Source organism: Sinocyclocheilus grahami, unplaced genomic scaffold (assembly GCF_001515645.1).
Source record: "Sinocyclocheilus grahami isolate Dianchi unplaced genomic scaffold, SAMN03320097.WGS_v1.1 scaffold121.1, whole genome shotgun sequence".
NCBI classification, from domain to species: Eukaryota; Metazoa; Chordata; class Actinopteri; order Cypriniformes; family Cyprinidae; genus Sinocyclocheilus; species Sinocyclocheilus grahami.
Window position 1 is genome coordinate 2,059,829 of NW_015505300.1, and position 12,914 is coordinate 2,072,742.

General features: G+C 35.1%; 1 protein-coding gene across 1 annotated transcript; it reads right to left on the minus strand.

The window, feature by feature from the left end:
* Positions 1–2,863: 2,863 nt before the first annotated feature.
* On the minus strand, positions 2,864–9,316 carry LOC107589916 (olfactomedin-like protein 2B). Its single transcript, XM_016278492.1, has 8 exons — positions 8,925–9,316; positions 8,309–8,575; positions 7,915–8,022; positions 6,680–6,841; positions 6,059–6,248; positions 4,699–5,139; positions 4,426–4,602; positions 2,864–3,488 (listed from the first exon to the last, which is right to left on the minus strand). The coding sequence occupies exons 1-8, from the start codon at positions 9,066–9,068 to the stop codon at positions 2,890–2,892; spliced, it is 2,088 nt and encodes a 695-aa protein (XP_016133978.1). The 5' UTR covers positions 9,069–9,316; the 3' UTR covers positions 2,864–2,889.
* Positions 9,317–12,914: the final 3,598 nt, after the last annotated feature.

Below are 12,914 nucleotides of genomic sequence, written 5' to 3' on the forward strand. Positions count from 1 at the left end.
ATGCAACTATATCCCTCACATTGACTCTCACACTACACAGACTGTTACATGTCACTCCGGTCTACAGTTCACATCATTCATTGCACTTACACAGCTGAATTCACTGATCACACAGCCTTCACTAATCACACGCTCACCTGAGAGCCATTACACACTATATTTAACACCCACTCAGTTCCTGTTTAGATTGCAGAGTATTGTCCAGCATTTTTCACTCTCCAAGTGTTAGCTACTTTACCAAGCCATTCCATGTTTATGTCCTGTTTGGTTTCTAGTATTGTTCTGCGTTTTCCACTCTCCTAGTGTTAGCTGCTATACGGAGCCTGTTTATTGTCTTAGTTTTGTCTTTTTCATAGTTCCTAGTTTAGTTTAGTCTAATCTTGCCTTGCCTGTTTTCCCGTGTATATATCGCTGCCTTTGTTTTTGGATTGCCCTGTCGTCTTGCCGTTTGGACTCTGTTTGCCCCTGCCTGGACCTTTGCCTTCTACCTGGATTTATCTCTTGTCTTGCCCGTACCATACCTGTTTGCCATTGTTTGACCCTGCCTGTGTTCTGACCATGTTTATAAATAAAAGCTTGCACATGGATTCTCACGCCTCATGTCTCGTCGGCTCTGTTACAGGTAAATTTTTATTCAGTAATGTTTACACTTTACAGAAATGTATTTTTATATCAGATTGCAGAGGCTTCGTTTCATTTTACTGCACAGTTATGTTTTCTGGAGGTGTATAGGATTTTTTAATATTCTATGACATTGCAGAGGTTTATTTTTCATTGTAAATCAAATGTACTGTTGTACAGTTTAATTTTTGCATCTTGAAATAAATATTTCTATGTTCTGTATCACTGTTGTGTTTGTTTCCTTTTTCTGTTTAGAAGATAACTGAGCCTTTAAGTCTCCTTTGTAAAAGCTTTAGGATGCATAAATATCCCTCACTTTAGATGAGCACTCAAAAATAGTTAACTGACAACTACTAAATGTTTTATAACTACCTGAATTAATCATGAATTACAGTAGGAATATGTGTTAATAGAGCATTTCTTAACATATTATTACTATATGTCTAAATAATAAGATATGTAAATGTACATTCAAATAGTTTATTAATCATTTACTTACACTGTCTAAATGATCTTATGAACCACTGGCAACTCCAGTTTGTAAATAATGTAATACTTAATTTAGAAATGATAAATTGATCATTAATGAAGTATGAAAATACAATTAATAAGTGCATTATAGAAATGACCACACAAACCATTCATAGCTGTATTTATAAACTGCTTATAGAGCTATAAATTACTAATGTCTATGTAGGGATAATGCTTTATAAATTATGAATTGACTATTTACTAATGCCTATCTATGTTATTATAGAGTGTTACCTAATATGTTCATTTGTGTTTCAAAGATTAACCTAAAGCCTTAGGGGTTTTGAACAAATGATGACAGAGTCCATTTTTTATTTTTGGTAGTAAATATTTCATTGAGGAAAAATTGTATAGTCATGACAGTTACTAATGATTTCTTTGGTAGACTGATTGATTTTGAAAGCACGTGTACTTACCTCAGTGAGGGTCATATTATCATTTGTCCAGTCCAACTTAAAGCATGTAATGCTGAAGTTCTAGCCAATTGGCGAGTAACTGTTTTCTTTACTCGGGAAAGCCAATTTTTACTCTAATTTGGCACTTGATGGGTACTAATTTTGTATTTTGGTTGACATAAGTAATGTGGCAAGACCCTAACAGTCTAGGGTTCATGGTAAAAGGATACTGAGCTATCCAACAGAATGGCCTGAACCAACTGAATGATGCTCTACAAAAGTCAGACCAAACTAAAGTAAGTCAGAAGAATAAGAGCAGGGAACCCCATCATCAACATGAATGAATGACTGTGTTGGCTGACATCAGAGTACGTTAGCATATGAACTCTTTGAAGTATAGCGTGACACCATCAGCTCGCTCAGACAGACGGTGGACTTGGCCAAACTAAAGCCTCTGTGCATGGAGACCTCTGGGGTTTCAAACCCTACTTCTCCAAGGTTCTGCAGATGTGGCCGTTAATATGAAATGCTTTGTAATGGTGATATTTTTGTTGTCAATTCCACAAGGTGCTGTCAAGCTCAAGATCCTTCCTCTTTCCCATCTGGTTTTCTCTGGAATTTTTCTGAGGAGAGGCAATGAAGTGGAGATACGGTAGAGTTTGCTAACAGCATAATATATATTCTGAAGTAGTACCGACCAGTCCTTAGGAACAATGCACAATATTTAATGCACAATTCATGGTCTGAAGGATTTCATTCGTGGCTGGCATCACAAATCCCTCTTATTTTTCTGCCCACTGCTAAACAGAAAACCTCTTTGATAATCCAGTCAGTTTATTTACCCCCCCCCCCCCTCATTTCCTCTTTGATAACCCCGTCAGTTTTTTTTCCCCCCCCCCCCTCCCCTCATTTGAGTAGCTCGTTTCATTTTGAAGTATGCCATATTATGGAATTTAAATAGTTTGCTAATGACGTTTTATGTTGACCTTAAAAGAAGCTAAAGTGATGACACTCCACAGGTTTATAAGAGCTTGCTATAATGTTTATTTTTAATTACATTATATACATCATACATTTACACTTCATATAAGCAGTGAGAACCTTGTCATGAATAGCTCAATCATATTTGAACCCCTTTGAGATCAATAAACATCCACTAAAAAGCAAATACAAAAGACATGCAAACAGACAAAAAGACAAAACTAAAGGCATAATGAAATATCTATAAAACATATTTGTCATGTAGACTGATCTACAACCCACTTAGACACATAACCACCATTTTACTATTTTATACAGAAAGTGCTGCACGCAGTACCTTAATAAAGTGTTTAAATTACCATTAATAAGCAAATGTTACATCGTAGCTCACCTGATGGCCATTGTCCCATGCATATAGCATACGTTCCTTAGGATTGTAGTCGATTTGTGTGGTGTAGGTGTAGTTGTTTACAAAAGGGAGGCGGGGAATCATCTGGGTGTGTGTATGCGTGTCAAATGCATAGGAAATATTGGCCTGTGTGTGCTGGAAACTGTCAACAGCGTACAGAACGCCACAGATGACGAAGCAGTTTCCGTAGTAGTTCCTCCTCAGGCCCGTCCTCCAGTTCTTCTCTTTCTGTAAGTCAGAAGGTCGGAGCTTGCTCAGGATGATCACTTCCTGGTGAAATCCTTCTTCATCCAGAGCTGGGTACACTAACCATAGCCCGCTCTCATCCACACCAAAGTCAAGGTCTGAATGTCCTCCCCAAGTCCAGGGAGCCTCCTCCTCCTCTAATACTGCGTCATGAAGGGTGGTCCAGGCTGCTACATACCGGAGACGAAGATCAAACCTGATTATATCACGAGAAAAGGCTCTATTGTAAAAGAAAGAGCCACCGTAGACCACATGGCCAGTGCCAATCCAGTTATAGGGGAGTTTGTAGGAGTTGCTAAACTGCCCTGTGAGAAAAAGAAGAGAAACAAAGGTCATATACTGCAGGCGTTGTTCATGATGCTCCTGCAAGGGACCTCCTTCAAAAATATATATGCAGCTGTATATTTGCAACTATAAAGACTCATTCATGATATGTGAGAAAAATAAGTATGACATGTTGTCTCCAAAATTGAACAATTGTTTTTTTTATATTGTAACTATACTAAATGAAATTATTCAGATATTATCTGTAAGATGTACGTTGTTATATGAGAAACATTTTCATTTTGAGAAAAATCAAAGTAAGATAATATTTTCCCCCACAAAACCACACAACCGACCAAAAGTTTGTGGTCTGTAAGAATTCTTAATGTTTTTGAAAGTCTCTTATGCTCACCAAGACTCCATTTATTTGATCCAAAATACAGTACTAAAAACAGCAATACTATGAAACACTTTTACAATTTAAAATGTTTCTATTTGAATATATTCTGAAATGTAATTTATTTATGTGATGGCAAAGCTGAATTCAGTGTCACATGATGCTTCAGAAATCATTTTAATATGCTGATTTGCTCAAGAAACATTTCCAATTATTATCTATGTTGAAGACGGCTTCATATTTTCTTGGAAACTGTGATACATTTTTTTCAGCATTGTTTGATGAACAGCATTTATTTGAAATAGAAATGTTTTGTAACAATATAAATGTCTTTACTGTCAATTTTGATCAATTTAATGTGTCCATGCTGAATAAATGTATTGTTTTCTTAAAAAATAAATAAATAAGTACTAACCCGGAGTTTTTGAATGGCATTGTATATGCATATTTGTTATTATTTAGTAGAGTTATGGTTTCCAACCAGTCTTTAAAAAACAGAATCAAACTGTAATAATATAAAGGTTGCTGAAAAAATATCCTCTTCAGTAAAAAATCAGTATCTATTTTATAGATACATGTACCTTGTTTAAAGGTGTCCATATCACGGAATTCCAGAAGCTGGTTTCCATAGTAGTAGTCAGTCACATATATAACTTTTCCATTGCCCTTTGGGTCTTTCATCCATGCACCTTCATTTTTTCCATATGTGTTGTGTGTAACAGGATCAGCAATGCTTGCTAATGTGTCCTTGCAGATCCCTGCAAACAACAAAACCAGAGGGGAAGCATCTATATATCACGGCCCCTCTAAACTCTTTTAAGTTAATTTTCTTCAAAACGTGGAATCAAGCTTACCTTGTTCTTTGTTCTTCTTTGGAGGTTGTGTGCTTGTTTGAGTTGTAGCTTCATCCCAGCTAAGTTTGGACTTCTTTGCAGGTACTGTAATGCTGGCCAGCTGTGGCACTGCAAGAGGAGTTGCGGTGGTGGCTGCATTGGTGCTTGGTGACATTACGGTAGTTAAAGGCAATGAGGTTGGCAGAATTGCCGTTGTTGTTATAATTGTGCTTGACTTCTCGGCTTTTACAGTCTCTTCTTCAGTTTGCCTTGTTACATTTGGCATGTTTGCAGCAGTAGGATCTTCATTCTGTGTGTTGAGGTTTGTTGACGGTGTCTGGGTCACTGTCGCAGCGGTTGCAGGTCTTGTAACAGATGCAGGCGGCTCTTGCTTATGAAGCTGGTCTTCAATTATTAAATCCACCGAGCCATCGCCACTCACAACCTCATGTGCTGCTGTGGCTTTTGAGAGAACAAACAGAAAATGCTTAGTTGAACTTCAGCCTACTCTTGTTTGTACAGTTTCACCTATAATCTGAAAATGGTGCTGACTATGTCAGAGTAATTTATATTATTTAAATTCATATTTTTATTCAGCCAATGATTCCTATTTAAAATAAATGCTACTTTGTATTCATCAAAGAATTCTGAAAAAAACATCAGGTTTCCACAAAAATATTAAGCAGCACAACCTTTTTCAACATTTAAAATAATAAGAAATGTCTCTTGAGCACCAAATCAGCAATGATTTATGAAAGATGTGACACCAAAGACTAGTATTTTTAGACTAGTATATATATTTTTCCAAAACTAGTATATTTTTTATCAAATAACTGCAGACTTGCTGAGGATATAAGAGACTTCCTTCAAAAATATTAAAATACAGTAATGTATTTATATGCAATAATACATACATATAAATATTTAACAACAAATTTGAAATGTGATGTTAACTATAAATTAATAGTTGTATATTGTATAATTTGATTATGTCATTTACAGTGCATTATGGGAATGTAGTTAATTTTAAGTAAATGTTGAGTAATAGTCGTGTACCTTTTCCCCCCTCATTTTCCTAACTTTTTGTTTTAAATCAAATTTGAAAAATCCCTACGGATAAAATAAATGGGGAAAATACTTCCGGAACCAAGGTTGCTGAAAAAATAATATGGGTGGTCACCATGGATAATGGATAATAAGTGAGTGATAATAACTTGCATTTAGCTTCTCAACATTTTTCATACTAAACTTTAACCCTAAACATAAGAACATGTTGTTGATCCTTCTCAGTATTTTTCTCCGTTGACATCCATAAAAGCTGCAACCACAAAAGCTGCAATTCTAGTCATTATTTCAGTAAAATGAGCTGTTGGACACTCACTGTGCTCTTCCCCTTCACTGTCCTCCATTGTGATGGCCTTGTAGAAGGTCATGCTTTTGATGGTCATGCCATTGGGACCGGCTTTGGTCTTTGCAGGTTTATGCTTCTTCTCCTGACCCTCAGAGTTGCTTCGCTTCAGCACAGGTTTGCTGGAGCCCTGACTCCCAACAAACTTCTCCTCATATTTCCTCTGGCCAGGAATAAACAGCTAAATTATCAGTTAAATCTTCACAAATGTATGGGATTAACCTGATTCAAATTACTGTATAAAATAAGAAGCATTTATCGTCTCTTTCCAAGTCGCCCACTTTGTGGCTGCATAAATGTCCTGAATGAGATGAAGGGGAATTTGTGGTGTATTAATGACTTGAGCATGTTGTGGGAAAGTTGCATGCACTTGATTGACTATTTCTCTACTGACATGTCTTCCAGACTCACTGGAACAGTAAATTCGACCACTGTTTCCACTGGGCAAAGTTTGGTACTGGTGGTAATGTAGATGACATTTGCAGCGTGTATTTGTGCATATATGTTGGCAGTTGTCATCTGTGTGAAGTGAGACTAATATGAGCCTATTAAGGCATTTCTAATGGATTGAGCTAGTGTGTGCTGTATCTGTACCTCAGTGTGAGCAAAAGCAGCTGCCGCATTCTTCTGCAGTGAGGGCTCCAGCATGCTGAGATGTTTCTTCTTCTCTTGCCGTTGGTTGGAGCGAGGCCCCTTCCCTTCCTTTTTTTCACCTTTCACGCTCACTTTCTCTTTTGTCAGGTTTCCGGAAAACGCCTGTAAGGAGAATGTAAACACAATAGAGGTCCTTGGGTGGCAGTTCCACCCAACCACCTGAACTCAATTTCCCTTTGTCCAGTGGCAACATTTGAAAGCAGAAAGCGATTTCTGTTGCCATGGTAATACTGAATAGTTTATAGAAAGCAATGTGGTTGTTTCAGGGAACAGCATAATCAAAAATAAATAATGTGACACCATGTTTTGTTTTTTTAATATACCATGACTGCATTGGTCTTCCTGTGATGGTGCTAATGTGGAAAAGGAGGCTCTAAATTATACCAAATTATATTGTCAAAAATTGTGGGTGTATACTCTTACTAATTTTTTTTTTTACAAAAAATAAGGTTCCAAGAGATCGATCGATTGATTGATTGCAGTGATTATCTAGAAGAACTATTTTGAGTTTCTTAAAGAACTTTTTGTGAACAACTCCTAAAAGAACCATTTTTTTTCTGAGTGTGAAGAACATTTTTCAAAAAAAAAAACCTTTAATGCAATATATTCCATGGATAATGGAACCATGGATGGCAATAAAGAGGCTTTATTTTTAAGAGTGTGTGTATATATATATATGTGTGTGTGTCTGTGTATATTTATAAATGTAATGTACCATATATTCTTATAAGCATTAAATAATTTAAGACATAACTTCTCTCAGAACCACTGTTTATAGTTCACAAATGGTTATATATGCTATTATTTCTGAGAACAAACTAGAAGAACTATTTTGAGTTTCTTAAAGAACTTTTTGTGAACAACTCCTAAAAGAACCATTTTTTTTCTGAGTGTGAAGAACATTTTTCAAAAAAAAAAACCTTTAATGCAATATATTCCATGGATAATGGAACCATGGATGGCAATAAAGAGGCTTTATTTTTAAGAGTGTGTGTATATATATATATATATATATGTGTGTGTGTGTCTGTGTATATTTATAAATGTAATGTACCATATATTCTTATAAGCATTAAATAATTTAAGACATAACTTCTCTCAGAACCACTGTTTATAGTTCACAAATGGTTATATATGCTATTATTTCTGAGAACAAGTATCAATATTGCACTCACATTCTCTATATTATCAACCCGTTCCAGAAGTTTTGTTGTGATGGAGTGAAGCTTTAACAAGTCCATCCCATAAAATGCTCCTTCTAGCAGGTCCATTATGGTTGAGAGCTGAAACATCAAGATATAAATACATAAATAAGATTTTTATTTTTAATTTACAAAATTTATAGAAAGTGACTGAGTTACCTGAGTTAATAGACTGAGCTAATAGAGGGGCTTAGTAGAAGTTATTTATAATATTGACTCATTTATTTAAGACTAAAACAAGTCAGCAAATTAAATAGTACAAGTCTGGTTTTATAACTTATCCAGAATTATTAAGAATCTTCTATCAACACCAGTGCATGAATCATGTCTCTGTCTCCCCATGAGCCCTGACTTCAAAACTCTTTACCTTTACATCATCCCGTCCCGCCTCTTGCAGCTTCTTAAACCTGAAGTCTCCCTCACAGGGATTTAGGGCAGAGGGAGGGGCGATGCAGGCACACTTCTTACAGCTGGGTCCTGCAGTGACTGTCTCCACTGTGTAGAAGTCATCAGCCTTGGCATGGCCCTCTTCAATGCGCTTGCATGCACTCCTGCTCAGAGGCCTTACTACACACTTACACTGACAGTCTGAGCCCTCAGACAGAGTCTTAACTTTATCATAGTCCCCAATGAGCTATTAGAGTAAATAATGACAGTGAATAATGAAATCATTATATATATATATATATATATATATATATATAAAGATCAACCCTAATTAAAGTTTAAAATAGTGGCTTATAGATATTATTAGATTTACATACATATTTTACGCCTTTTTTGGTCAAAACCCACCTTATATAACTTATTATTATTATTATTATTATTACTACTACATATTTTTTTTATGATTTTATGGTCAGAAATCACCTTATATAATTTAATATTTACATAGAAATTTCAATAATAATAATAATAATAATAATGCAAAATACACTCTCACACTGATATTCATCATTTAATTTTTAATCAAGAAAAATGACCTGTGTTAAGATGTTTTCTTGATTGTCCATTTCCTCTTCTAGAGTTGAACGGTTGTCTATATTGTCAGCAGTCTGTTGCTCCATCAGATTGGCTCGTGTCAAACAAAATGCGCCACAGCAAAAAATAAACAACAATAATTCCATTATGCAGATTGATCCGACAAGAAGAGTTGCTAATTTTTAATAAGTTACGGTGAAGTCTTTTGTTTTCGTCGCTGACAAAAATGCAATTAGGCTACTCTTTATGTAACCTATGCACTTCCATATGTCAATCAATAATCAATGAATTGATTAATATGTAAAGTGTCCCTGATGACGTCAAAAAGGTCCTAGGTTTGGTGAAAGCAGTTGCTTATGATTTCTACAGACAGAAAGAAGACCCGTGCGTTGGATTGCCGGTGATGAATGGATATTTAAAAGGTTTGCTGTAAGTCAGTGGGGAGGAACCTAAAAACAGGGAGGAGTTCTGCCATTAGATCAATGACACAAACCCACGCTTTACTGCTCCACAATACATAAATGTGTTACAAAGATGACAAATTATTTAATGAAAAAATTTATAATGATAATAATAATAATAATAATAATAAAAACGCACAGGTATAAATGTAAACATAAATTACCATGTTCATACCAAGTATTCAAAATCATTTCTGGAGAAATTAATTATGACAACATGTCTTAATTATGAAATAATTCTCTAGAGGTTTTAGATAAATTCAGAAGTTGTTCATAAAAAAATAAAATAAAATAAAACCCACTTTATTTTAGAAAGACATCATGATTTACTGAATAAAACTCTCCAAACGCCGAAGAAGCTGCCTCTGAAGTAGAGCTTTTACTCCATCTACTGCCAATTTAATTAATTGCATATCCTCAAAAGTCCTTTTTTCCCCACTGATTAATGTAAGACATATGATGTGTACTTTTCTTCGTACATCACAAGCAAATTAATGGCAACATTACTATATTCTAGCTGGGTTTTGATGTAACTGAGATGATATTAGGCTATCTAATGTCTCTAACTTGTGTAATGGGACCCCCTGTAAAATAAACCAATGGTCAGAAACACGATATTTGAAAGATTATTGTTAAGGGCAAATAAAAAAATTAAATAATAATAATGTTCCAAATATTTATCAAACATTAATTTGATGAATTTATGAAAAATTAATTATTATTATTACTTATTTTTTATTATATATATATATATATTTTTTTTTTACAGTGAAACTGTGTTGTAATTTCAAACATGACTCTCTCTTTATCCAATTATTTTAATAAATAGGACATGGTGTTGCTTTTCTAAGAGACTCGCATTTTAAAGATGAAGGCATTCAGGGATATGCTTATGTTACATTCATAATTCATAAATGTTATTCAGACACCCTTGCTACATATGTAAAACTGGATATGCAACTAATTTGTCATTTTAAATCTCCCCTGCATCGTACTCTGTCTCTTCCTCTCTCACTCATTCATTCATTTCTCATGTACATATGCCCTCACTAGTGCATTAGAACACTTAAATTAGGGGGGCACAGATCTCAAATCTCAAAGTGAACTGTCCTGGATTACCAAAAGCAAACACAAACACATTAAATATGTATGTGAATTTTGACAATTTCAGATAGATGTCATTTGTTTGCATAAAATGTTGCGGTGACATCACAGTTAACTGCAGAAGTTAAAAGTGGGGAAAAGTCCCAGATTACCTTAATTCACCCTATAACAGACCAGAGTACTGTTGCCAATGTTTTTTCTTTCTTTCTCCAGTTTTTACCTTTATGTTTTTAGCAGAACCAGTCTACTTATTAAAGTGCATATCATTTGTTTTTAATGGCTAGATGAGCAGAATACAAACTCAAATGTTCTGAGAGCACATGTACATTTTTCAAGCAAAACATTAAATAATAATAATAAAAATGTCTGTTGGGTCTCAAATAATAAACCAAAATATATGTAGTTTATAATAAATTTTGAAAAGAGTATTTACACACTTTCTGGTTGTCAAAATGTGTAGTACATCAGTGGATATATGCACTCTTCTAAGATGCATTTATCAACCTGAGGCAAACTGACTTTTAGCTAAAACTAGGAACTAAGAAGACAGTGCTGAGAAAAGTTGTATTATTTTAATTTTTTTTATTTTGTATCTAATGCAACGACCCTCCAAAGTGTCCAAATACAATTTTAGGGTCACTGTAGTGTAATTCTAAATGTTGAATTTGTAAAGAAGTTCCTTCTCTATTGATGGGGTAGTCTATGTGTATAATTTCTAATTCTGCTTCCATTACAAAAGCATGTAAACTCCTTACACTGTACAGGATTGCTTCATGATGGAATATATGTATACATATTAATCCAATACTGTCATAACTGTCTAACATAATGATAGTGTCATGGATTTTGGGGTGTCCTGGATACTCTAAAATACCGGACAGATAGCTCTTTGTGTTTAGTAATTTGATGATTACATTTTATATTATTTTAGTGGGAATGTCCATATGTCAGTGTCTGTAAGAGAAAGATTCCTTTAGTTTGGCAGCTCCATACAAAAGTCTATTGTTTAGGTACAAAGCCCTTCAGCAGTGTGAACCGGTACTGAAGCTGTTCTTGACATTGACTCACACCTACAAGTATGCTGCCATAGGTCTTTAATCAAAAGCCATGGTTTTCCTCACAAGTGTCTATTGTGCTCTTTGTGTTTAGTAATTTGATGATTACATTTTATATTATTTTAGTGGGAATGTCCATATGTCAGTGTCTGTAAGAGAAAGATTCCTTTAGTTTGGCAGCTCCATACAAAAGTCTATTGTTTAGGTACAAAGCCCTTCAGCAGTGTGAACCGGTACTGAAGCTGTTCTTGACATTGACTCACACCTACAAGTATGTTGCCATAGGTCTTTAATCAAAAGCCATGGTTTTCCTCACAAGTGTCTATTGTTTCATATATCAAGTATTTGCAATAGCCTGGCAATGTTCCAGTGTGGAGTTTTCATCCTGTATATGTCAGTGATGGAGTCTAAAAATACATGCCTACAAATGGTTGTTTAAAGACATTCTTTACCCCAAAATTGCTGAAAATGTACTCACTCTCAAGCCGTCCAAAATTTAGATGAATTTGTTTCTTCATCAGAACAGATTTGGAGAAATGTAGCATCACTTGTTTTCCAATAGATCCTCTGCAGTGAACGGGTGCCGTCAGAGTGAGAGTCCAAACAGCTGATTAAAACATCACAATAATCCACAAGTACGAGTCCGACTCTGTAAGAAACAAATCCATCATTAAGGCGTTTTAACTTTAAACAGTGCTTGATCTGTGCAGATTTTTCTCCAGATTCAGATGAAACTTTTTCACTGGAGAAAGCAATATTATGGATAGAGGATGCATTTTGATGTTAAAAAGTGCTAATGGATTTGTTTATTATGAACATGCAGCTTTTCCTTCACAAGATGTTATCTGATGGACTGAGTCGTGTGGGTTATTGTGATGTTTTAATCAGCTGTTTGGACTCTCATTCTGACGGCACCCATTCACTGCAGGGAATCCACTGGTGAGCAAGTAATGCTAAATTTCTCCAAATCTGTTCCGATGAAAAAACAAACACATCTACATCTTGGATGAGGCCTGAGGGGGAGTAAATTTTAAAGCAAATTTGTATTTTTGTGTTTTTACTTTGACTGCAACTTATAATGCCACTGAGTGGATTGCTTTGATGTTTTATTTAACAAATGTAATACTCATTTATATTGGAAGTAATAGCAACAGAATAGTGGAATGCACAGTCAGGGAAATCAGTGGTGTGACACAGGCTCGGGTGTCTGAACATGCCTTTGTTGTCAGAAACCTACATTTATTGTGGCATGAGAAGAACATAGATTCATTATCTAAAGTGTTCATTTATGTGATTGTAACACGTCCAAGGTGCAATAATGAGCATTTTGTTTTCCTCTTAATCTTTGTGCCCGTTATAGTTGCACTGAGCT